Genomic DNA, 26,278 nt, shown 5'->3' on the forward strand with positions numbered 1-26,278 from the left:
ATAAATCATACCATCTGATAATATTGTTCCAATTGCATCTGCTAATACTGCTCCAGTAATTCAGTTTTCTGGGGAAACAGCGCCTGGCAGAAGAGCGCATTTATTGAAAGGCGGGTTTTATTTTTACGTTATTTACTTCCTTTATGATGGTTGCACAACAAGGTCAAAGTGCAGCCGCCTGCTGTAAGCGATCATGTCCACCTGCAGCCAGCGCCGGGCCGGGCCCGGGGCTGCGCTCCCGCCGAGCGCCGCTGCGGAGCGCGGCTCTCCCCCAAGGGTTAAGCGGCGCCGGGGGTGTAACGCGGGCTGACACACGGGCGGGGATCGCCCCGCCGTGCCGGCTCGCAGCTGCGACTGGACCGTTCAAAACTGCCGTCTCCCTCTCTTTTCCCCCCCGCCTCCCCTCTGCTCTCGCCTTCCTTTTCCCCTGCCGGCGCTGGGCTCGCAGCCGGGCGCGCTTTCCCGGAGCCGGCCGCGGCCGTGCTGAGTCAGACCGCGCCCCGCGCCCGCCCCCGCGGCCCGGCCGCACCGAGGGGCTGCAGCCCGCGGCTCGCCCCGCCGGCGGCGGCGGGAGGCAGGGAGGGAGGCAGGGAGGCGCGGGGGCTCCTCCTCGCCCGCTGCCCCCGCCCGGGGCTGGGCGTGTGCCCCGCCCGCCCCGCCGGTGGATCAGTTACACGCAGCTGGCACAGGTGCGGGGCGCCCTTCAGACTCGCGCCGGCGGGGGAGACCCGGACGCAGAGAGCAGCAGGGAAAAACATGCAGCCATTTTGGGCCGAGGCAGACAAAGAGCCGGCGGCGGTCGCGGCCGCCCCCGCCGCCCCGCGCGGCTCCCGAGCCCCCCGCTCCCGCGGCGCGGCCGCAGCGCAGGCTCGCAGCCCCCGCCCGCCCGCGGCCGCCGGGGGGCCGCCGCCGCCGCCCGACTCCCAACTAAGCGTTCGCAGCCATTTGCACGGCCTTTTATAGCGCGGGCGCCGGCCAATCAGCGGCGGGCGGAATCCCTGCCCGGCCGGTGATGTGCGGGCCGGGCGCTCGCGCGTGCGCTGTTGGGCGGGGGGGCCGAGTGTGAGCGGGGCGGGGGGAGGAGGGAGCCGTGAGAGGGGAGGGGGGGGAGGAGGGAGCCGCTCACAGGAACCCTCCGAAAAAAAGATGGCGGCGGGCTCGGATCTGCTGGATGAGGTTTTCCTGAACACGGAGGTGGATGAGAAGGTGGTGAGCGACCTGGTGGGCTCCCTGGAGTCCCAGCTGGCGGCCTCCGGCCACCACCACCAGCACCACAAGGCGCAGGAGCCCCTGAGGGCCGCTGGGGGGCTGCTGGGGAACCATGTTGTGAGCAGCAGCAGTAGCAGCAGCAGCCCTAGCCCCAGCCCTGGAGGAGTAGTAGTAGGAGGCAATGCTAATGCCCAAACAGAGAGCAGCAGCGGCAGCAAGATGGGACTGAGTGCCCCAGAGATCACAAAAGCAGGTAACGTGGGCAGGGGTGGGGGGCTCTGAGGGAGAGGGGCCCTCCCCTCCCCCCACTCCCCAGCTCCCGCTGCCTCCTTCCCTCACTGCTTTCCCCCCTTTTCCCTCTCTCCTCCTTCTCGTTGTGGCAGGAGCGGGAGTGCAAAGGGTGGTATCGATCATACGGGGGAGAGCCTCCCCTCATCATGCCCCCTCGGTGTGTATCCGCGCCTCTGCTCCCTCCCCTTTATTTTCCCTCCTCGCCCGTGCTTACTCGAGGGTGTTGGATCATGTGTGGGGGCAGCCGCCCCGCAGAAGGAGCCGGCAGTGCCCGTCCGTGACTCTGCTGGTCCCCTCTTGCTTTTCCTGCCCTTGTTGCTGGAGTGTAAAAGGGCTCTGTTAATCTCGGGGACTGAAGGAGGCAGAGCCCACCCCCTTGGTCATGGCTGTGCCTCCCATGCCGCCTGTGATTGCTCCCCTTCCCTTTCCAGGGGTGGAGGTTATGGGGGGGATTCCCTCTTGATAATGCCGCCTTAGCTGTCTGTGTAAATGCTCCTTCCCCTCCCCCTTCGCTGTTGCTGAAGTGGAAGGGGGTGTTATTAATCATGACACCTATTTCCTGTAGAGGAGGAAGCGAGGGGGGATTTCAAGGGGAGGAAGTCCCTCAAAATGCTTCCCCCCCATATCTGCCTGCCTTGATATTCCCCCCGCACCCCCTCCCTTGTTCCAGGGGCTTGGAGGGGGCATGGGGACCTCTCATTCCTCCTCTGCCCTCAAGGGGGGGTAGTCACAACGCCGGGTCCCGGCAAGGGGGGGAATTCAGGCCACAACACCCCACCTTGCACAGCGCCTTCTCCCAGCCGCCCACCCCCGGAGCTGCCTGGGAATATTCCCCCCTTGGTCTTGTGAGGCTTCTAGGGGGGCAGTGTGAAGGCTGGGACTGAGGGCTCGCTACGTGGGAATGGAGGGAAGCTGTTTTTCAGGGGGATTGAAAGAAATGTCTCCCCAGAATCTCTCTGCAATTCCTCCCCTCCCCCCTTTTTATTTTTGATTTTGTCTTGCTGAAGTGTAAGAAGATACTACAGACCGTCTGTTATGATTGATGAAGCTCTTCTAGGAGGATCTCCTTGACCCTTATAATGTGCATCTCAGTGTCTGCCTGTCACTATTCTTTTCCCATTTCTGTCTCCTTAGGGCCAGGACCTGGACTGTGTGTGATTGTACTTGTGCTAACACCAGGCCTTATCAAGGGGCATGAGGATTATTCAGGACAAGAAGCTACATCATCTTGTCCCTTCTGAAAACCAGCTTTGCTTTTTATTTATTTATTTTTAACTATCTCGTGGGAAGTGGGAACTTCAGATCCGTCGGAACAAATTCTGTCATAAGGAAGAGGGGTCTTCTAGAAACCTGCTCCAGGCCTTGCAGTACTTCTTATCTTGCCAGGCCAATGTTTTTCTTTCCTTTCACTTTTCATATTTTGCTGTTGTTGAGCCTCCTGATCTGACTGACTTACTTTGCAGATGCCAGGATTAGAGAGTAACGTGTGCTGGGTATAGGGAATATGTCTTAATTATGTGTCTTCCTTGGCCATTTTCCCCCCCTTGCAGTTGCAGTCCTGTTTCTAAACGGGATGTCAGGCTCCAGAATGGGGAGGAGGTCTTAGATGATCTTCTTACTTCCCTTGGTTCATAATAAATCTGTTTTCCCTGCTTTGTACTGTAGTGTCAAAAGCAGGGGTGTTACAATTAATACTGAATCTGCCAGTCTTTGGTGGGATATTGGAGGCTTTAAGATAACGTATTCTAAGCCATGTTCAGTTTGTACTCTGTCCTGTTTTCCTGGCTCCAGGCAGGCAGCTTGGGAGATGGAGAAGACCTGGTGATAAGGGAGAACATTCTGTCTTTGCTGGGCTTCTCTTCTTGCTCATTCGCTCTGTTTAACCTCGCTGTTGTTTTGCAGGGGCAGGAGGAGTGCAGGGGGGTGTTATTAATCATAACACCAGGTCCCAGACTTCAGCTCTGGATGGAGCCACCACAACGAGCACCAGCACCACCACTGCAGCAGCAGGAGGATCAGAAGTCACTGCTGCTCCAGGGACCCTCAGTCAGGGCAAATCGGTGGTTATCAGCACCATGGCAACTGCCTTGTCCACCAGGAATGGCAAGATTGGGACCACGACGGTGCAGACTTTGAATGGGAGTAACGTGGTGATGAACTCTCACCACACAGGAAGTGCTGCTTTCTCTGGGACTCCTGTGACTGCCAACCCCGCTCCTGCACCTGCTGTTGCCCCTCTCGTTAACAATGGACCCGGATCCGTGGGGAAAGGAAACGCTGTTAATGCTGTTTTGCCCTCAGCTTCTAACACTGTCATCCAGACTTCTTTCCTTAACACTGCTGTGTCCTCCGCGTCCTCCTCGTCGCCCACGGTGATCTCCTCGCAGCCAGCGGCCAGCGTTGGCACCGGGGCGCCCACGGTGACGCTGGTGAGGCCCCCCATCCACACAGCAGGACCCACGGTGGCTGCAGCTGCTGCAGCCACTCAGAACGGGAGCAATACTGTGATCAATTCAACCATCAGTGTGGGGAGTTTTCCCGCTGTTGCCACAGCCACTGTGGGATCTGGAGTTTCCCTCCAGACGTCACTTGTGAACAGCCAGTCTGGTTCCAGTGTGCCAGCAGCTCCTGCCACACAGGTCATCAAATCTGAGTCTCCTAAAACTATAGTCCAGGCAGTGTCCCAGCAGCAGACGCTGGCTACTGCTGGCCAGCCCAGTACTACAGGGGGTAACATGATTATTGGGCAAACTATGCAAGCTGGGCTCTCCAATGTTGCTCCCAATCCTGGTGGGATACCTCCTGCAGCTCCTGGCACACCCACAGGAATGGCTAAAGGCACTGCCAATACAGTGGCACAAAGTCTGCCAAGGACTCCAACACCAACCACGAGTGGAATCAGAGCAACTTTGACTCCTACAGTTTTAGCACCTCGTTTGCCTCAGCCACCTCAGAATCCGACTAACATTCAGAATTTTCAGTTACCACCAGGTAAGTCAGAGGATTGAGGGGTTTTATTTTGGAAGTGTGTATCTTGCAGGGAGGAAGGAATCCAAGTAAGAATCCGTGCCATTTCATTGTGAATTGTGGAAAAGGCATGACATGTAACAATGAGAATGGTCTGGTGTTGAGTAGTAGTAGCATAGTGGCATTCCACTACTTAGTGTCTGATTTTTGGTGACCAGAAAGTCTTTTCAGCAGTAATTGAAAATAATTCTGCCTGGTATCTTTGTTCCAATGTGAGTGTAGATGAAGCTGCAAACTGCCAAAATGTGACAATGGAACATTATCTAATGAAATGTTGTTATTTCATTAGCACAACAGACATTTTGAATTTTCAGGTGGTTTTGTCAGTAGTTTGTAACCTTTATGTACTGCTTGGTTCCCTCCTGTCCCTGCGTGCCCCCAGTACCACAGAGCTCTTATAAACAGAGAAGCAGCAGATACAACACAAGAAAACTACCTACTTTGGCTTTACATACCTTCAAACTCTGACTTAAAAACTCACAGATTTGAAGCTTATGATCATCTTTTTAGTCACTGGCATCCTGATACAAAAGGCAGACTTCCTATGTCCTTACCTCACCCTGTTGTGTCTAGGGCTGCAGCTTTTGTAGTAGCTAGTCTCATGCTTAGTGCTGAGCATCTCTGGACAAGGAATCTAGTCCTGAGCTCAGTGGATGTGTGAAAAGCAGGGTGAGAGAAGCATTTATTTGCTCAGAATTGTTCTGTCCCTCCTTAAATATCCCACATTTAGAGATTGAATGTTATATATTTGCTATTATTTTGAGTCAGGCTTGTTGCTTGTATCCACTTTGATTTTTAACTGCAAATACTTGTGTGAACCTACACATTGCTTCCTGTCCTCATAATAATACATACAAGGGTGTTGTATGTATTCTTAGTGCTCAGTGTTTTCAGGGCAGTGTGCAAAGAACAGCTAATTGAATTTTGCTACTAACAGGGAATGAAACTGGTGGTGATTTTAGTGGGTGGTCTTAGTAAAATACATCTCTTGGAACTCCTGACCAGCCTCAGAGCTATGCACCTGTCACATAAAGTAGATCAGGAATTACGTGCTGTGTTACTAAACACTGTGTTTTTGTTAATGTGCTATCTGTGGTGTGTGATGCCATGTAGTTTGATGAAGTCTGTCAAACATTCTGTGTATCCAAGTACTAACTGGTATAAATATTCCTCTTTTTTTTGTCTGTAAAAGATTATTCCATATATGAGTAATTTGAATGACGTGTTGCTAATTTAAAAAATAGCAGTAAAATTCAGATCTTGGAACTGTGGTGCTTGATTTGGAACCTGTAAATTGATAGGTTGGAAAAGCCTTATTTTATTTATTGCCATATTGTATCAAAGGATTGATCCAGTTTAGTCTAGTGCCATTTATATCTACATTTTTTGTTAATACTACATTATAAACCTGATTATGAGGGAAAATACTCATGTGGAGTCCAGTGGGACCCTTTTTCAGGTAGCTGATGTTTTCTGACTGCCAGAGCATCCTGAAACGTTACTCTTAGAAGCAGCATTGCCAATCCTTAAGTAAAATTGGACTGTAAATTGTTCCTTTGGAGTTCTTGATAAAACAATACAGGTTCTAAGCTCTTGGATTTTTATGAAGCACTTTTTTTCTCTGTCCTACACTTAAAGAAATATTTATGACTTAAAAAGAATAAGCATGACTTAAAATAAGCAAGTATATATGACTGGATACATAAAGATTGGAAACTGAATTCTTCTATGATAACACAGGCTTAATATTGAAAAATATTTTTTTTGTGGAACTGATTATTTTTCTTTTACATTGCTTTAGTTTGTTTTTTATATTGCAAAAGTAACAAGCTTTAAAAATACTTTGCCTAAACCATCTCTTTCAAAACACTTAAGAATTGGTGGATGCTGGGCTCTTGCAGGCATCTCTCAGGCACAAGGGCCAAGCACCTCTGCACATCTGGCCACGTGAAGCTGCTGTGACCAGCAGAGTGCAGGTACACTATAGTGAAAGGAGAAAAGGTGGCTGTGCTTCTGAGATTGTATTTTCAATGACAGCATCATAGGCCAGGTTTTTGGAGGCAGTTTGGTACTGTGAAGCTGCAGTGCCTGTGTGCTGTGCACCTACTGCTTGCATTGAATTTACATTCAGAAGTTTGTTTCTATAAGTTAATAGTGTGTGCTACTAAGAGTTTCTATGACAGTGCTTGAAGCAGTTTGAAATCATACACTGCACACACAGCTTTTTACACCAAGAGTTACAAACACTTAGAAAATTCTGATGGAAGGTTTGACCATGACAGCACACTTTTTACTGTTATTTTCTTATCCAGAATTACTGTTTCTAGCTCTCCAAAATACAGTTACAGTGTCACATGTATGGAAAGCAGAATGTAAAATGTCAGCAGGAGTTATAAGCTGGGAGTTGAAAATTAGAAACCTTACAAGATTTTAAATGTTTTCTTTGAAAGACCATGTGGAAAATAAACTCCATCAATGGTCTTTAAAATATATTGCTATTAGAATAATGCTTTGTATCACATCAAGGTAATTATGCAGCAGACCTTGACTGATTGACAAATCTTGACAAATTGGAGATGTTTGAAGAGCCAGTGGGCCATAATTATTGTGACCTTACTGGATTTTGGTGTATTTCTTCTCCAAGGAACTGAGCTATTGTATCTGTGTATTAATGATGGTTTTCCACTACTGGCATCTTTGAGGAAGGGGACTGTTGTCCTTAGTCTTTTCTTCAGGAGCCTGTGTTTGGGACTTTGTGCTCCAGTTGGACAGATTTGTGTAATGATGGTCCCAAAATAACCTTATTCACACCCTCTTTGAGAAGAGATGGAAATACTGTGAAATAATTTTGTAAGGGGGTAGGAACAAAAGTTTACACAATACTGCCTTAAGGATGCAACACTGCTGAAACTGACTGGAAATAAATTGAATGAAGCTTGTTGCTGAGTATTTCAGTAGTGAGAAATGTGTTATGTACAATAATACAGTAAGAGGTAGAAAATCAGTGACTTTGTTAAAGTGGTGAGTCAGTGTTCCGTGGTTAGAGGTGCTCAGAGAAGTATAACTGGGATCATGCACTAAAATTTATCTTTTGCATTGTAAGAGTGTGTAAAGTGTTTAGAGGTCATTGCTGACACAGGGTAGAATCACCTTGTGAACTGGCAAAACTTGGGTACTTTAAAATAATTTGAAAACCCCATCTTGTCCAGCAGTGCTGTAGTACAAACCCAGCATGTGTGAGTTTATGCTTACCTAGCAGTACTGTCAGCTTGGGGTTCCAAGATTTGATTTCTCTTCTTGCAAATTTATGTTGCTACTATCTTCTGCTGTATCTTTGTGTATAAACATCTCATAATAAGTTTTTAAGGTGTCTGCTTAGAGAAAGGAGCACATTGGTGAGTGCTGAGGGTATGCAGCACCACTATGAGAATAGCATAGAGCAGGTAGTTCTGGATGGTTTTCTCCACTGGCTTAGGTGAAATTGAAATCTAGAAACTTTCACTTCCCTCTGTCCCTCTCTTTTCTTTTACCTTCTGAATGACTGTTAGTAGTTACGAAAATTTGGTGGCTTGATCATAAAGACTGCTATTTTCCTGATTAAATATGATTTGATGAATGTAGTCCTGTTTGAAGATAGCAGATAGGATGGCATGTCATCATGGGGTTTTTTTTTTACTTCTACATCATGACCAGTTTTCCCACTAGCAGTGGTGCAGTTCTGCAGCTGTTGTAAAGGAGAATTGTTTTGCCTTGTATCTAAAAATAAAACTTCTTTATTACTTTCCCAAAACTCAGTTGGATCTGCCAGTAGCTGATGATAGGGGATGAGACTACAGATTTCTTCCTTGCTTTCTTTATCAAAGCCATCTCATGTGCCTTTTCTGTGGTGAGGACAGGATGGGCCTTTCATAGACTGAGACACTGCTGTTAAAGGCACCCCTTTAGCACTGGGATGTTCCTGAGTTCTGAACTCTAGCAGTGGTTAAAACTTATCATTGATGCTTTCCAGAAGCAAAGGATACCTGAAAGAGCATCAGTGCTCTACATCTGCACATCCTGGAAGATGTCCTACATGAATATGCACACTCAGGGGTTTCTTCATGCTTTAGAGGCTCAAAACTTCATTTGGTGTTAAATTGGAGCTTTTTTGTAGAATCGGATTGGTTTTTAGCTTGTGTTCACTATCCAGGAAGGATTCTAACTCAGGCCGTGGTTGTGGTGGCTTTAGGATGGGAAAACTGCCTGAACACATTATTTAAAGCATGGGTTTGGGTCCTTTTGACTTGAGCAGTTGTACTTTTGGGAGGTGGAGTAACTGAAAAATAACTTCTGCAGGAGTAATTGTTTCCTTCAGTTGGGAGTTGGGGTAGTAGGTGATTGGGCAAAGGAGAGTGTATAAAAATGGAGAAGGGTGGCAACTGAGAAAAATCAAAGCAAGCAATTTATGTTACTTTTTCATACTGAGTGCCTCATTCTTTGGGTTTTTGTACTTGAAACATGTACCCCAGAAGTCCCTGAAGGAACTAGGATGTAGATAGATGAGGAAATCCTCAGAATCCCATAATATGAGGAACACAGGAAGGAGCAGGGGAAATACTATGAAGTAGTGGAATGTGGTTGTTTCTATTTCTCACTGACTAGTAAGCGAGTTCAAACATATCCTCATTATAGTTTCCCTGTATGTTGCATGTGCTGCCAATATTATGCCTGTTAACTGTGTTGGCATGGCTCGATTTTGTTAAAAATAATGTCTGCAGTGCACCGTGACAATGGGGGTTTCTTAGAGTTTTACAGCATGTTTCACTTTCAAAGCATTTTACAAAATGCTTTAATCCTTGCAACCTGCCTGTGTGGTTGGTAAATAAAGTAGTATAAACTCTGCTTTAGAGCTGGAGGAAAGAGCAAGTTAGAGAAGTTCTGACTTGCCCAAGGCCATGCAGGAATCGATATTTTGCCAGGATTGGAGCTTGGGAGTCCTGTACTTGGCGTGTAAAGCAGTATCTGTCTTTCTGGAAGATGACCATGGATCTCTTCTGCAGAACTCTTCTGGGTGCAGGGTGGATTTTATGTTCAAATCATGTATCAGCAAAAGGAACATTCTGCTTTATTTGGAATCTGCTACATCAGATCTGCCATATGTCACCAGACTGAAAGTTGTGTTTGTTCACATTGCACCTTCCATAGCTGAGGACTCTGCAAGCTTGGCTTTGTACCCCAAAGAGCCTGAGCCTCAGAGAGCTGTGCAATGGGGTTTTCTGCTTCTGTAAAAAGTGTCCTGATGTTGTGCACATCTGATAAGACTGTGTTGTTAAGTGATGGGATCTAATGGGACTATAATTGTGAATCTGTTAAGCTATGAAAGCTATTAACTCTGATTACATATTGTTCAGTTCTGTTATGAAAAATACTGTTCCCAACAGCCTTTGGAAGTGTATGTATGGATATATCTGCATGATCTTCAAATTGTGATCTTCTGGGGTTTTTGGGTATCACTAAGCTTGTGATAAAGGTTATTGGTCAATAACCAGAAGTGATTTATTTCTTTTGAAGTGTTTTGCACTCTGCAAGAAGTTACATAATTTCCATCTCTGGAAATTGAAGCAGGTCGCTTGTGAAACCTTCTTGGTTTGAGGACCACAAATTTGAATGTTGCCTAGGATTTGCATCCCTTGCTAATAGAGGATGCTGCAGCCTTGTTAGCAAGCTGAGGTGAAAATGCATGAGTTTGGGCCACTGATAAGAGACAAATTATATCACAAACTCTTCAAATGAAGTATTTTGGTGTATGAGAACTCTTACTGTTGTCTGTCTTCCCTGTTTTGGGAAATGATATGTAAATATCATTCTAAAATATTTATGAAGTAGTTCTAGAACACAGCTGAAAACACGGATTTTTAAACTACCTAGGTTCAAGGAAAGAGAAAGTACTGGTGTGTGGAAAGGTTGCTTTGTGTAAAAACTGTGTGATCAATACTGAGTCTGCTCAGAAAGAACTGGACATAGAAGTCTCTTAACACATTAAACATTTTTTGTTACTGTGTTTATTTTTTTTTTGGTCAGAAATATTCAAAATCATAATTTTTACCTTAAAATAGCTACTCTTGTCAAGATTATTGTTTGTGTTGAAACTTTATGAATGCTTGTAACTCCATTAATCTGTCTGAAACTTCTTGAATTTGTTGCCATTGCTTCATGTAAGGAAAAAGGGCTTTTGCTAATTGGCAGACTGTTAGCAAGTTTAGCTTTGTTAGGCACATTATCTCCTGTGAAAGAAGATTTGGAAAGGTAGTGGCATGAAGATTAGAATTTTGAAAATCCAGTTTCTCAGAACTGAAGAGAAACACGTGTATCTATCACAAAGGTGGAGAGGAGGTTTTAGTCCTGGTCAATGGAGCTATTTCAGGTGTGTTATGAACCCCAAAGCTCCGTGTGAAGGAAGGCCAGACTCTAGGGAGAGAGTGTTGCTCACAGGTGACAAAGGGCTTTTTCTTTGCACAGCCACAGGTCTATTCCTGTGTGCAAATAATTGTATCAGCCCTCCTGTATCTGCTTCCTTGTAGGAGAAGCAAAATTGCTGATACAGCCTGGTCTGTGTACAGGTTGTAATTAAACAGGTGTAAAGATTATGTGATCATACATATTTCAAATTAAATGAGGGTTTTTTTTTCCATAGACACATAAATAGAGCTTTTTGGTTGTTTTAAACCTTCTAGGACAGTTTTACCTCAGCTTACTCTGGAAATTTTTAAACAGTTCTAATCTGTGGGAGTTTCTTCCTGGAAATGCTGGTTGTCTTCTGGAGGTGCAGGTGTCTCAACTGAGAGCCAGCTTTTTAGCACAAGCCATCTTCTCTTGGAGTAATTCTCTTCGGGTGTCTTTAGCATAATATTTAATGTAAATAGTTGTCCTTGAGGTCTTATTTATGCCTTGAAGGGTTTTTAAAAATATAGAATATTTTTTGTGAGAACAAAATGTTGATTATTGTCACTGGATAATGGTATAGATCTATCAGTAATCAGGAAAGAGGTGATAATTATAAGGAATTGATATACCTGCAGTGAGATCTGTTCAGCATCTCAGCAGAACTGTCTTAAGGTGTTGTACAATGTATATGATCTTTGGGTCTGTGGCTGTTGTCAGACTCAAAATAACATTTTAAAACTATGAGTTTCTGTGCTTAGATTATCAGTAATCAAAAAGTTGCACTTTGAACGTCAAAGGCTGATGCTCAGCAAAATGTGTAAATGTGTTATAAAATAGGTTAAATAGGGATGGTGCTTTTACTTTGTATTTGCACAGAATTTAGTGCAAGGTCCAGTTTGGATTCCAAGCTCTTTCTGTGGGATTTGGAAAAGGATATTGATGAAAATTAAGTAACTTTTTGCCATGGTAGATCTCTGTTTATAAATTTGACTTGTAACTTATGAATGCTATGTATCTTAATTTTGATGCTTTTTTCCCTTAAAATGCCTTACTAAAATGTATTTTACAGTAACACATACCCTAGACAATGAATAACATAAAAATCACAGCAGTGTGTAATATTATTTTACATGACTGACATGAACTGTCCTAAGATTTGTATTGAATTGAGTAAGCCTCTCCTGTAAAAATGGTCTAACTTATGATTATAACTTGATTAAAATATGCTTGTGAGAGTAGCTGAACTGTTAAAAGCTATCACAGTGCTTTTGTGCAGAATAAAGCACGTGCTGGATAGACTGTGCTGTCAACCAGTGCAGTTGAAAAATGTGTGCTCCAGACATCAGAGTATAAACAAAAGCCAGGCAATGAGGTGTGGTGCTGTGCTCGAGTCCTCCTGAGAGGGTTTGGGGTGCAGCAAGGCTGTACTGAGTTGTCTGCACACCTTCCTTCAGTTTATTAATCAAACATTTCTGTAAGGGAGGGCTCATTTTAGAGCCTCTCTCCCAAACAATAACATCAGGTGCTTTGGGCCTGAGTCGTGGTGTGGCGAGTGGGACCAGTTGTGCTCACATGAGTCACAAGTGCCAGCTCCGGGGAGCAGCACTGAGGAATTGCAGCACCTGTGGCAGAAGAGGGGATGGAGGGGACCAGAAGAGTGTTTGTGGAGGGATCAGTGTGGGAGAAGAGATCTGGGCTCGGGAGGCTGACAGTGACTGAACTGTGTGGAAGTTAAAAGACAAGCATGAGGAATCAGTAGTTTTTAACAGACATTATGTGCAGTCATGTTTGCAGTAGTATTAAGGGTGGATTGGAAGAATATACAAGTGTTCATGCATTGAGATTCAACCTCTTAGTTCCTTTCTTTCTTCCTTTTTTTGCCAGTGTATCATTTGATTTTTCTTTCCTTCCCTGTCCTCCATGGGGGAGGGGGAGAAAAGGCACTAATTATTTATAAGTGTTAGTCATACCCAGTCATTAAGCTTAGTCATTACTCAGGACTGTGCATTTGATGGTTAGTAAAAATCAAAACGAAACCTGATTTTGTTGAAAAGCGTTCTGAATTCAGGCTTACAGGTGTGAAAATAATTCTCCTTCTGTGTTCAGACTAACTGCAAAAGCAGAGCTACTTAATAAATGTTGCTATCAGCCAAATGGCATGTAATGTCATGTCCCAGTTGATGGCTTGTATTGAACTTGCAGGCGTAGTGTTTGGCATCTTCTCAAAGCATATTCTGTATGGGCAGTGAGAGAGGCATGAATTCACAGAGGAGGATGTGGAGGGAATGTTTGTGCTGAGGCTGCCCTGGGGAGCTGTCAGTCAGTGGAATTGTCCAGCTCTGGGTCTCCACAGCTTCAGCTGAAAAGGTGGCATCAGCTAAAATTACAGAGAGTGTATACCTTGAGCTGGGCGTTCACAGTGGGGACAAATTAAAGAAATGTGTTCTTTGTGGCTTCTCATGGACTTAGTTGTTTTAGGCTCTTGCATTCCGAAGGAAGAAAGCATTGATTTAAAGCATTACTCCTCATTAAGTATTTCTGTGCAGACTCTGGTAATAAATGCAAACTAACTCGGCCATTCCCATTTCTTTAGGTGCTTGAACAGCACTAATGTTGACACACCTTGGTAGAGGCAAACTGTCACAAATAAAGACAGGTTGAGTTTTAAAACCTCCTATTTAAAATAACAGACATAAAGAATTAGTGACACTTTATTTTGTGTCTTCCTTTCTCAAACACAAATCTGATTTTGGTATAATTGCTTTGTTGTTTGATCTAAGTATATTGAAATTAATGGCAGAGCTGCATCTGAATTGCTTGGAGATCAATAATTAAAGCAATTGGTTTAGCTCTTGATAGTGTTTTTCTTAGCTGTTTCGACATCAGACAGATTTGTGTGATGATTGGGTTGCAATTTGACAGAGCACTCTGCTGTTCTAGCTTTGTATCCTTGACTAGAAAGGATTGTTAACACACTTTCAAGGAATTTAGCTTTCCAGAGAAGTGAAAATAGTTGCAAATCACATTGTTGTTGAAGCATTTGTCAATTGTTGCTATATAAAATGATGTATTTTCCAGAACAGTTCTTACACACCTCTTCAAATGAGCAGGTAAGATTTTTTACGTATGGGATCACTCTTAAATGCAGTGTCTTTTTGGCATTCCAACATGACCTTATTCCTTTAACTGTATTCTTAAAAGGTTTGTGAATCAATCCTTTGCAAATGATTAGTTTCTTTACCTTTTAGACAGTACAGTTTTAGACAGTTCAGTTGTGTTGTTTGAAACAGAACTCTTGCATAGTAAGAGTAAGCAAAAGCTTTTAAAATTAAATTGAGTTTTTTGTCTATTGACTCTTCTGTAAGGAAAAACAAGCAGTTTTTCATAATGTGAACTTCTGTACTTGGTCTGCACAAAATGCACTTTCTGTGCACTGCTGTGAGGATTCTTGAGGATATTTGCAAATGTGTCTTTCACCTGTGTTGACAACAATAATGAATCAGCTGTTGAAGAATTAATATTTTTGAGACCATAATGGCTGGTTGGAATCCGTGTTGGATAGAGTAGTGGTAGCCAGCAGTGGAGTGCTGCTGTTGAATGTTGTATCTTAACTTTTAGTCACTGTGTTTGGGTAGAATTCTCCTTTACTCCAGAGTGACATGAGTTGAAAAGGAAATGGAATTTGCTTTTGTAGTTCATGTCTAAAACTCTGTGCCATGCCAGTCTTCAGTGCCTGCCAGGAGAAACTCCAAGTATTTTGTATTAGAGGTGCTCTGAACAACACCTGGCAGTCATGCCGTGTTTTTTTTCATGGTGAGTTGTAGCACACCTTCAGTGCAGCAGGAGCTGACCATTTTCCAGGTCCCTTTCACTGGGCACAGGGTGTCCTGTGTGCTCAGCACAGCTTTGTGCAGAACCTCAGCCTTGCAGCTCTGGGCTGCCCATTGCTCTGGAGCAAGGCACCAGGGAACTGGCACAGGTTTGTCCTGTGTGCTGGACAGCTCTGTCACTGCCTGGCAGTTTATGGAGCTGCAGACCTGCAGCTCAGCAGGGAACATATCTGCCACTGCCTTGTGTTTGTGCAGCCTGACCTCCTCGTGCCAGTGCAGGGCAGCTGCAGTCTCACATGGTCATGGGGTCATTTTGAGCTGTTGGGTTCCCTGATACCTCCTGATCCCTGCACTAGGGAGACTTCTCCTTAGGCACTGTGCTTATCCTTCTGGAGCTAAGGTGTCTTTATAGAAATCACAAAACAACCAAGTTTGTTGATGGAACTGGAAAGCTCAGATTGCTGATGAGGTTGAAGGCTTGGGCAAGGAAGTTCAAGCAGAATTTTTTCTGGACTTGTGCAGTACAGATCTCCTGAGGTTCTAAGCACCTAAACATAAGTATATCTAATATATACTTAACAGTGGTCACATTTCTCCTGAAGTACAAAGTAGAGTGTCTTCAGTAACATCTAATCTGCGATTCTGTTATCATTTACAGTTCTGTTCTACTTGGCTTGGTTTGTAATCCCTGTTTCTCATGAGTTGGTGTATAGATGTCCTTCATGAGCTGCTACTCATCTGGTTTGCTACAGAGGCTGCTCTTTAATATGTGTAAATCATTCTAAATCTGCTAGAAACTGTCTAGTGTTAGGGAAGATTTCCTTAATGACCCAGATTTTCATGGAGCTGCAGTGGACTAGTAGACTTCAATAGGTTCTTTCCTGTAGAGTGGGAGTTTTTCCGGGTGGATCAGTTACTGGAAGAGGAGGAATGGTGGATTGTTGGACAGCACTGATGTTAGTACCAGGTTATCATTCCCTTTTCTGCAGTAAGGAACCCTGTCACATATACCACTTATCCTGAAAGCTCTTCCTGTAGCTTGTATTGGCAGCTGTCTTTTTCTCCAGCTCCCACTCAGGTATTCCAGCATTTTTGTATTGGAAAAAATTTAAAAATGTTGTCCTTTTTATAAGAGTTTTATCATTCTGGGGTCCTTGTGTAACCTGATCCAATCAGTTACAGAGCATGGGCTCAGCCCCTTGGCTTTAGATGGTTTTTGTGGTGTGATAACTTGCATAACCTTACACACACATTCACTTTCTCTTTTGCTGCAACAGAATCTCTTCTGACAATACCAAAAGGATTCTTTCCTAAAGCTTTCTCCTGCTAATATGGCACAGCCCACTTAGGATTACTGTCAGATTTTTCTGCCATGTCAAATGTTTGCAGCATCTTGCCACAAATGTGTGTGTGCTCAAGAGCTTAAGGCCCAAAGGGCTTTGACGTGGAGATAACCTCTTAGTGAACTTCTCTGGCAAATCTAGTTAGGATTTGAAGGTTTGTCAGATGTCAGTGCACTGTATGATCAATAACCTCCTTTTCTAGAGAAGTTTGTAGGGACTTTGGCTTTCTACACCAGAAGCATCAGTCCTCTGGTTATTCTTTGGGCATTCTTTCTGAACATCAGTATGTGTGTCTATTGATTCTTTGCTGCCTAACAGTTCTCCCTGACCCCAATTGGTTTTTCTTGGGAAGTTTATAGTTACCTTTTTACTTTAAGAAGAGATTTTCCTCAGGAGACTAGGAAAGGATATTCTCCATCCCCTTTCAAGATCATGCATCCATTAATTCTTCTGTTACGTCTCAGAAAAAACCATCTTCTTAAAAGTCTAGATTCTTAGGTTCTGACTTGATCTGGATTAACCATGAGCTACATTGTGGGTAACAAACAATATCTGTGAGCTTGAACCTTCTGTTCTTCTGTTGAGTGTGTGCATCAGAAAGAGAGATGATGTCACTTGGGACCAGATAGTGACAGATGATGTCACTTGAATCAGGGTCATGTGTAGGGTTTGTATTTCACAGGCAGGAGTTTTGTCCTTGTACAGTGTCAAGCCCTGTGACAAGCACAAGCACACCTTGCTGTGTCCTCCGTAAGGTGCTTGCTAACTGGAGAGGGAGTCCCTCAGTGTGTCCCCCATGGTATGGGTGGAGTCCCTGAGACGTGGAGGGGTGACACTGGGATATGGAATGTTACCCTGAGAGGTGACACTGGGATATGGACTATTATCCTGAGGGGTGACACTGGGATATGGAGCATTATCCTGAGGGGTGACACTGGGATATGGAGCATTATCCTGAGGGGTGACACTGGGGTATGGAATGTTACCCTGACAGGTAACATTGAGATACGGAGTATTATCCTGAGGGGTGACACTGGGATATGGAGTGTTACCATGAGGGGTGACACTGGGATATGGAACTATCCTGAGAGGTGACACTGAGATGTGGAGCATTATCCTGAGGGGTAACACTGGGATATGGAGCATTATCCTGGAGGTGACACTGGGATAATGAATGTTATCCTAAGGGGTGACACTGGGATATGGAGCCATCCTGAGAGGTGGCACTGGGATATGCAATGTAACCCTGAAGGGTGACACTGGGATAGGGAGTGTTATCCTGAGAGGTGGCACTGGGATATGCAATGTAACCCTGAAGGGTGACACTGGGATAGGGAGTGTTATCCTGAGGGGTGACACTGGAATATGCAGTGTAACCCTGAAGGGTGACACTGGGACACGCTGCTGTTGGAGTGGCCTCCTGCTGGGTGTGGCTGTCAGAGGTGACACTGCTGCACTGTGCACTTCCTCAGAACACTGATCTGAAGATGCTGCTGTGTCTGCAGATGGTTTTATCTCCCTCACTGGAAAGTCCAGCTCCTATAAATATTACTAATCAAGATTTACCAGTAAGAACTGGTAACAAATCTGGAAACTGTTTTAGTTTGGTTGGTTTTCTGGATGTAGGGGTTCTCTAGTAAGAAAGTTGTGTGTGTGTGGCATTACACAGATAATCAGAATGGTCTGCAAAGGCTACAAAATATTTTATTGGTCTTCCTTATAATTCCGTTAATTTTTTCTTTAGTCTTTGTTAAACCAATCCATGTTTCAAAGAAAGAGGGAAGTATTAGGAAAAGAAGTCTGGTTTGTGTTTTTCTGATATGTCCAATGGCCAGCACTTTTCACTTTTTATTCCAGTGCATGATTTTACACATTTTATTAATTGAAAAAACACTAACAAAGAAAAAAATCCCCAAAGCACAACACTTTATAAATGGAAATGTCATTAGCAAATGGAATTACAAATAAGCAAGAGGCAAAGATGACCCTGCAGAATCATGCAGCTACATCACATAATGATGGCATTTTCCATCCTGAGCAATCATGTAAACAGGATTGATCTGGGGAGGTCTTCACAGCAAGAACATGTGAGGTGACCATCGTGCTGGTCAGGAACACAAATCTTTCTGGCATCAGAAACAGCCAACCAAGTTCGTTAATCCTTCATTTGGAGCCATGATGAATTGTTTAATTCAAACTCAGATATGAACCTCTTTCAGGATTCTCTTAAGCATCTAACTTCTAACAAAAATGGTAATTAATTTTAATTTTAATTAGTTTTTTAATGAGAGACTTGGAAAGAATTCTTGAATGTTTGCATTTTTAATAGTGAATATGATTTTAGAGTGCATGTGATCAGACTTTCTAGGAAAAAGAAGGCAGAAAGATATTTAAAATGGCCAAGTTTTATTGTCACCTTTTTCTAACTGAACGTTTCCAATGATGTTTATTAGCTATTTGATCTCAAGCAGTAATTAATCCATTAATCCAGGAACAAAAACTTAGTTGATAAAACAGAAAGATATTTTCCATCTTTAAATATGTTGCTGAATTTAATAGAAACGGTGAGATAAGTTATACAATTCTAGCTGTCCTCTAGTACCTGGTAGTCCAGACCTGGTTCATTCAGCATTTGTCGCCTTATGCATTGGAGTTTGAGGTTATGATACTTACCTGTGTTTAAATATTTAAAATGTAAGTTTTGGAAAGAAATTTATTTTTCTGCACGTGTGGCTGTCAGGTCTTCCTGTTCTCCACTGTCATGAATTAACTGAGATTCATGTATGGATGGGGAGAGGGGGTGTTACAGTCCCACAGTGATTTTGTTTAAAAGTAGGAGATAAACGGGACTTTTGATTTTAATTCATAATCGAGTTATCTCCAGTGACCCTTCTGAACTTCGCTGAAAATCCACTTAATGCCAGCTTGGGTATAGTTTTGGGTTAGTGGGTTCTTTTTTTAGCTAATTGGGTTGGAAAAGAGTTTATAGCTGGACTGTGGGGACAGAAGCTCAGAGAGCAGCTCCATCTCCCTTTCTAAAGAATTCCCATCAAGCTGGAAGGGTGGTTTGTGTTCAGTCAAAACTTCCTTGCCTGCACACTGTAGTACAGGAGAATTTCTGCACAGAAATTTCAAGTCCATGACATTCTGAATTCTTACACCTTTTCCAAAGTCACCCAGCCACCAACAAGCTAACATTCCAAGCAGGTGAAGTGTCTCATGTCATCATACTGTGTGATTAAAGTTTGTGCAGGATTAGTCAGATGGTAGTAACTCTCTTTATGTTTGTATGTAGCCTTGTGTGCACAGGAATTTATCAGTGGTAGAGGCTGACTTAATGACATGTTAGAATAGAAAAATTAAAAATAACTGTGTATCAAATTTGAGTGGGAATGAAAGAACTATTTAAATACTGACAGATATAAATGTGGCTTTGTATGAGTTACTTTTTTATTATGACTTCAATACTTGAAAGAAGTACTTCAGACTTCCTGGAGTTAGAAATCTAACAGGGTAGTGCTTAGAGTCAGGGTTTGAATTACAAATGATTGTTTTGTCTGTCTGCTGCCAAAAATTGAACTTTCTTGATATGTTTTCTGAAGCTCACATTAGTATGCTTTTCAACTGTCTGTTTGAGCAGTTGTGCTATGTTAATGTGTAGGCATGTTCTAATTTTGCATGTAGCTCAGGGAGAATATTTCATTGTTCAGATGTTGTGCTTGCACTTCAGGAGTATTGAACCTTCACTTTGTCATTGTTTCCCATCTTTTCTCTCTCCTCATTCATATTTTGAGGAGCAAAGCAGTAAGTTGACCATAGTGGTGTGTTGGTGTGTGGTGCAGACACCTTGCTGAGCGCAGTGGGTGTGTTGAGCTGGAGACAGGAACAGGTATCACAGAGCTCTGGGCCACTGCCTGATGCTGGATGTAAAGGTCTCATCTGCAGGGGAGCTGCTTGCCTTGCTGCTTTCAAATAACTTCAGTCACTTTTGCACTGAGAAAGAAGTTCAAAACACACCCCCTCCATCCAAAGCTGGGCTTAGTATTTCTCATGTTGCTTTGTAAAGAAAAAATATGTAACTCTTTGAAGAATTTGGATGGCACATTAACTTTAGGATACCTTCGGGAACTCCCAAACTGGTGAATTTTAGGAAAAAGGATTTCTTGTGGGGTGTCAGTGTAGTTCTGTGGCATTTAAGGACTTCTGAAAGCTTGGGCATAGGTAGTTGCATGGGGCCTTTTCAGTTGCTAGAAACTAAATAAGTACTCAAAAAGCCCTAATATTTGATGTTGACTTGAAAATAGCTCCTCTAATCAGATTTTCACTGTACTGATGATTTAGTTTATAATAATATTGAAGATTTCCACTGGTCAGCTTCAGCTGATAATTATGAGGAATGACAAAAATGGGCAATGTGAGTTAAAGTTAATTTCCCAAGATTTTATGTTTGCACATAGAAGGGGATGCCAGGTTCTTTTGGTGCAGGAATGAGGTTGGTGTAGTAGCAGGTCATTCTGTAGTCTTTAAAATGTTCAGTTTCTCTGTCCTTTGTCAGTAGCCCCCTCCCCACAGTGTTAGGCTGATGGTGGGAATGTAGTGATGGTTCCAAGAGCAGCCCCCAGCATCAAGCTGTGTGTTCAGTTTTAAGGTCTCTAAGTTCTCCTGAGATGTGGTGGAGATGATGCTGGTGTGTGCCTTTGCTGTTTTAAAGGAAATACTTCTCCCTACATAAGTTACAGGAGAAGAGACCTTACTGTTTGGAATGGCTTGGAAAATAGTTTTTTGGACCTGACAGCTAAACAAAGGGTATTTACTTCTACAGTCTGCAAGATAATAAATAAGTTTCTCCCCCTCCTCCTTTCCTACAGAAAAACACTTTGAGGATATTTGTTTCTAGATATAACACTTGTCCATAGCACTTTGTGGGTCCCACCTTAACACTTTTAAATAAGTTGTGATGGAAAGTCACATTTTGGATGTAAACTAGTTTAACATCTCTGTGTGACTCTGCTTCGTTAAAAGAGAGTTAATGTAGAGCGTGTAAGGAAAAAATAGGGGCAACTAAAGCTTTTCTTTTGAACTCATTTTTGTAGAAATCAGTATATGAATTTTTGCAGTTTACTTGTAAAAATGTCCAAGAAAACTGTTTAAGGCGTTGTCTGTAAACATTTCAGCACTTCACCAGAATAGAACAGCAAATAAAAGCGTGATTCTTTTGAAGTAGTCATGCTCTGAGATGCAATAGACCACATCTCCAGATATTGTTGGGGAGCGTGTATGGGCTTTTGATTCACTGAACAGCCCTTAAGAAAAACTTTCTGATTTCACTAGTGCCTCTTGATTTTCATGGCGAAGGTTCTTCCTGTAGCTGCTCAGAAAAGCCAACTAATTTTGAGTGCCCAGTTTGTTTCCTTTGGTGGCTTTTTCAGAGCTGATGAGATCCTGAGGCTCTCGGGGACTGAGTGAGGCAAACTGAATGAAGGAGCTCTTGGCAAAGAGTTCATGTTGTCCAGATCCTGTTTGTGCCTTCAAGGAAGAGAGAATCACATCTGAAAATCTGCCTGTTAGAATCTGGTTCCCTACAGCTACCCAGTGGGGTTAAGTGTATTGATCTGAGTGGCTGAGCAGGGAATGACTTCCTCATTTCCCTCTCTGTTTTATTTTTCATTTGGGGTGTAACACGGCACAGTGCAGTCTGTTGCTGATGCACATGAGAGAGATTATGATTTTATAGCCACTTTCATTACTAAATTGGTTATGGGAAATTAATTTAGAACTTAGACAATTGTGTTGCTGTTGATGGCGAAGCCTAGGTTTGATTATTTTTCTTCCCCTCTTAAAGCCAAACTAACAGGAATCTTGCCTAATGGCAGCATTTTCTTCTATTTGTAGTGTCTCATAAAACACATTTCTTGGTGAAGAGCAGGTAGGATTTTTACACGAACGTTTTAACTTCTAGTCACATGGAATATTTGTGGTTGGGGCAGATACAACTCACTGTGTTCTGATGCACACCATAATGAGCATTTAGATAGAGTATTACTGAAATTAAGTTATTCTAGACAAAGTACCTTACCTCTCTGCTAGCTGCCTAGTCCTTCAGCAGTACATTAATTCCATATGTACCCAACTGGAATTAAAAAATACAAACAGAAGAATAAGTTCTTTGATATTTGCAAAGGATGTGTTCCGTGACCACTCTCTGTTTTGCAGGCATGGTCCTGGTGCGCAGTGAGAACGGGCAGCTGCTGATGATCCCCCAGCAAGCCCTGGCACAGATGCAGGCACAGGCACACGCCCAGTCTCAGCCTCAGAACACTCTGACTCCTCGTCCTGCTACACCTACCAGTGCACCCCCAGTGCAGATATCCACAGTGCAGGTCAGTCCAGAAGCTGTGCTGCTAAAACTGTTTTGTTCCCTGTGCAGACCACATGAGACAGTGAGGTGTGATACTAGTGAAGAAACCAGAGATCTAACTGGGATGTAAAGATCTTTTATAGATTCATAGAATCTCAGAATTGTTTGTGTTGGAAAGCTGTTGGAAGGGGCCTTAGAGCTCATCCAGTTCCTGACATGGGCAGGGACACCTTCCACTAGACCAGGTTCCTTCAAGCCCCATCCCAACCTGGCCTGGAACACTTCCAGGCCTGAGGAGTCCACACCTCTCTGGGCAACCTGTGCTGAGGCCTCATCACCCTCAGAGCCAAGAATTTCTTCCAAATAACTAATCTAAATCTACTTTCCACAAGGCATAGGCATTGCATTTTGTTCCTCATTCTGTTACAGCTTGGCTGTTACTCATCAAAAATATTTTTACATATCTGAATCTCATTAAGTTGAAAACTTTGATATAAAGAAGACCATATATGGTTAATGTGTACAACTCTTCTCCCCAGAATAAATACAAGACTAAAAGAAAAAAATTGATATGGATATACGTGCACCAAGATTTTGACAGTTGCATTAAGTTCAAGACTGAAAATCCTTCTCAGAGTTTTGTAGTGCTTCAGATGCATTCTTTGCTATTTGTAATAATGCAGAATGAGAACACTAGATAAAGCAGTTGGTATTTAACTGTAGTCACTGATGTGTTCATGATTTTTTTTCTGTTCTTCCCCAGGCTCCAGGAACACCCATTATTGCACGACAGGTGACACCAACTACTATCATCAAGCAAGTGTCTCAGGCTCAAACTACAGTGCAACCCACGACCACGCTGCAGCGCCCCCCGGTTGTGCAGGTGAGCGTGTGGGGAAGTGGTGTGTGCACGGGACTGCCAGGCACACAGGAAATGCAATTGCTCAGTGCAGGGAAGCCTTTCTAAATTACCCTTTCTAAAACATCTGCAGGTCTCTGTATAATTTGGATGTACAGGTATAATTTTTATATGTATATTGGTATTATTTCATATTACACCTATACATATCTGCATTGAAAGGTATTGTGTTTGTAGTTTGTACAATCACAGAGCTGACTAAAATGAAATACCTTTATGCTTTCTGCTTAAAGGAAGTGACAAGAATTCCCCTTGGGATTTGGGCTCTGGTGTTATTCCTGTGGTGGATCTGCAGTCCTCTGAATTCTGCAGCAAAATTCACAATTGCAAAGATGACTGCACTGGCAGCCTTCTCTTTCTGAAGCCTTCTTCCTTTTAGTCTGTGTCCTTCTGGAGACTGATAACTCACAGAGAGACTGATGTCAGTCTGGGCTGGCATCTATTCATTTTGGGCTTGCTTGGACATTATTTTTGAGATGTCAAGAGTTTAAAAAACAGTGCAAGAGTGTGAAACTCTCCACATGGCTTCCAGGCAGCAGTGATACAATATGATTGCTGTCGCCTAATCTGTCTCATTGTGCTTTCTTCATCCTTTGAGTAGACAGGATTAGAGAGTTTTAATTTAAAACATGCAGGTTTTGCTATGCATCCAGTTAACCTTTTTCCCCTCAGAGAGCCTTTCCCTATGCCAGTGGTCTTTCTAGATCTAAGAATTAATTTACCTAACTGAGTCTCCTTAATTTGCACTGCTGTTATACAAGACAAAAAAAAAAAAAACCAAAAAAACCCCATCATTCCATCTGCATATTTTGTGCTGTAATGAGCACACCATGGACTTCATTTATCCTGATTTCAGAAAAAAAAGAGACAAATTAAATCCTTCTCTCCTTTAGTTTCTCCCAAAATACTAATAAAGTTAGCTTTAGCAGCAGGGGAGCCTGTTTTTTTGTGCATCTTTGTATAAAGAGTAAATTTACAAATGATTTGTGAGCATTCTGAATGTCAGTTGTAGCTTGGTAGGAATTTGTCTCTCAGGCTGGGTTGTTGTTAATAATTAGACTGTTGGAAGCCCATGAATGAGCTGTGTATGTGAGAGGATCTTGTTTGTAATTGTGATTCTTTGGAGTTGATATTTCTACTTCAAATTACCAATTTGTCTACAAAAGTAAAAAATAATATATTTTTCCTGTTTATCACAAATGCCTCAATAAGACCAAAGCTTTTGTGTCATTTGTGCCTTTTTAGGAATTCCTCCCTTTGGAAGTGGCATTTAATGAAGCAGGTAGAAAGATAAATTGAATTCACAGGAATTCAGCACTTGTTTTAGCTGAGCTTTGAAACCCCACTGGCTGAGATTGTGTTTTATTCAGTGCCCAAAAATCGCGCAATTTTTAATCAACTTTCGGAATTCCGGTTTCGAATGTTTTTAGTGCCATCTGGTGGCCGTTTCCTTCCACTGCACCAGACCGTGAGCAACTTATTTATAGGAGCTGTGAGAGGTGTTCTGCTGCCCTGTGGCTCATCTTCTGTTTGATGGCTCAGGAAAACAGGCTTTTGGTAGGTTCCACGGAAAAATAATCTTGTGTTTTTGTTCTCTGCAGCCTCAGATTGTTCTGGGTGGTACTGCACAAACAACCACGTTGGGGACAGCAACAGCTGTACAAACTGGAACTCCTCAGAGAACAGTGCAAGGGACAACGGCCACCTCCACTGCTGCCACAGTAAGATTCTGAGAAATGTAACATCTCTTTTTGTCCACTCACGTGTGCATGACGTGCATATATACACATACATGTAATCACAGATGGGAGTGGAGCTTAGTAAAGATGCAGGAATCCTGTGAGCTGTTGACCTTGAAAAGGTAAACTTTAATAGAACCATATAATTTACAAGGTGTGGGTACAGGTCACTTGAATTTTGATAGGTGTCAAAGTGGTTTTGTTTCTGTAACAGTATTAAAGCACTCATTTAAAAAATGTATTAGATATATTTTATAGAACAGTGAATTGTTCAGCACTGTGGAGGAGAATCAGTATAAGAAAGGCTAAGCAGTTGTCACTGATTGATTCAAGCTGCATGTTTCCAGGATTGCAAAACAGGGAGAATCCATGTACTATGCACTGTGAAACAACAGCTTTACTATTTTTTGTCCTGACAAAACACATATTTTCCCATATACAATGTGCCATTCTTAAAACACTTGGTGCTTCTTAATTTCATGAAGAATCACAATTTCTTAAATTTTGGTAACAAAAAGGTACAATACATATGAGTATATGAAGAAAAATAATAATCTCAGTCTGTTTATGTTTTAATATGAGGGATATGCATGTATAAATATTACTTTATACTGATGAATTAAAGGACTTTATTTCATGGCGTATATGGTCAGATCATGGATTAAGAGGAGTTTGTCTTCCTTTCCCTGATTGTTTTCCTTTTGTCCTTCCTTCTAAGGAAACTATGGAAAATGTGAAGAAGTGCAAAAACTTTCTGTCCACATTAATAAAACTGGCATCATCTGGAAAACAGTCCACAGAGACTGCGGCTAACGTGAAGGAATTAGTACAGAATCTGCTGGTAAGAAAAGTTCATCAGAAGTTGTAAAATACAGCATCTGGGCAAATTCAGACTCAGAATTGTTTTTTTTGTGGGTTTTTTTTTTTGTTTTTTGTTAGTGGATAGAGTTTATAAAATTGGAGCTACTCAAATTAACTTTGCCTCTTCTGAATTAAAATAGATTAATAAATTTTCCATTACGTTTATTACTGCTTATATTCATGCATGAGAACATGAGTTCTGTTGGAGTGTGAGTAATGCAAGTAGTGGCTGTTTAAATTCTACATTTTGATAAAACAATGAATAAAAAGATGTATTA

The 26,278-nt window shown here is 42.8% G+C and overlaps 1 protein-coding gene across 2 annotated transcripts in view; it reads left to right on the top strand.

The window, feature by feature from the left end:
• Window positions 1-1,091: 1,091 nt before the first annotated feature.
• Window positions 1,092-26,278, top strand: part of TAF4 (TATA-box binding protein associated factor 4) — a 36,695-nt gene continuing 11,508 nt past the window's right edge. The window contains exons 1-6 of one of the 2 annotated variants that reach the window (XR_010348368.1): window positions 1,092-1,462; window positions 3,403-4,491; window positions 22,337-22,503; window positions 23,245-23,364; window positions 25,002-25,121; window positions 25,858-25,980. Coding sequence is in view for 1 of the 2 variants with exons in the window: in XM_064391402.1 (XP_064247472.1) it covers window positions 1,147-1,462; window positions 3,403-4,491; window positions 22,337-22,503; window positions 23,245-23,364; window positions 25,002-25,121; window positions 25,858-25,980 (1,935 nt within the window). In the remaining variant the exon portion in view is untranslated. The remainder of the gene's footprint in view (window positions 1,463-3,402; window positions 4,492-22,336; window positions 22,504-23,244; window positions 23,365-25,001; window positions 25,122-25,857; window positions 25,981-26,278) is intronic. The other variant, XM_064391402.1, reaches the window with a different exon arrangement.

The sequence above is a fragment of the Passer domesticus genome, chromosome 16 (assembly GCF_036417665.1).
Source record: "Passer domesticus isolate bPasDom1 chromosome 16, bPasDom1.hap1, whole genome shotgun sequence".
NCBI classification, from domain to species: Eukaryota; Metazoa; Chordata; class Aves; order Passeriformes; family Passeridae; genus Passer; species Passer domesticus.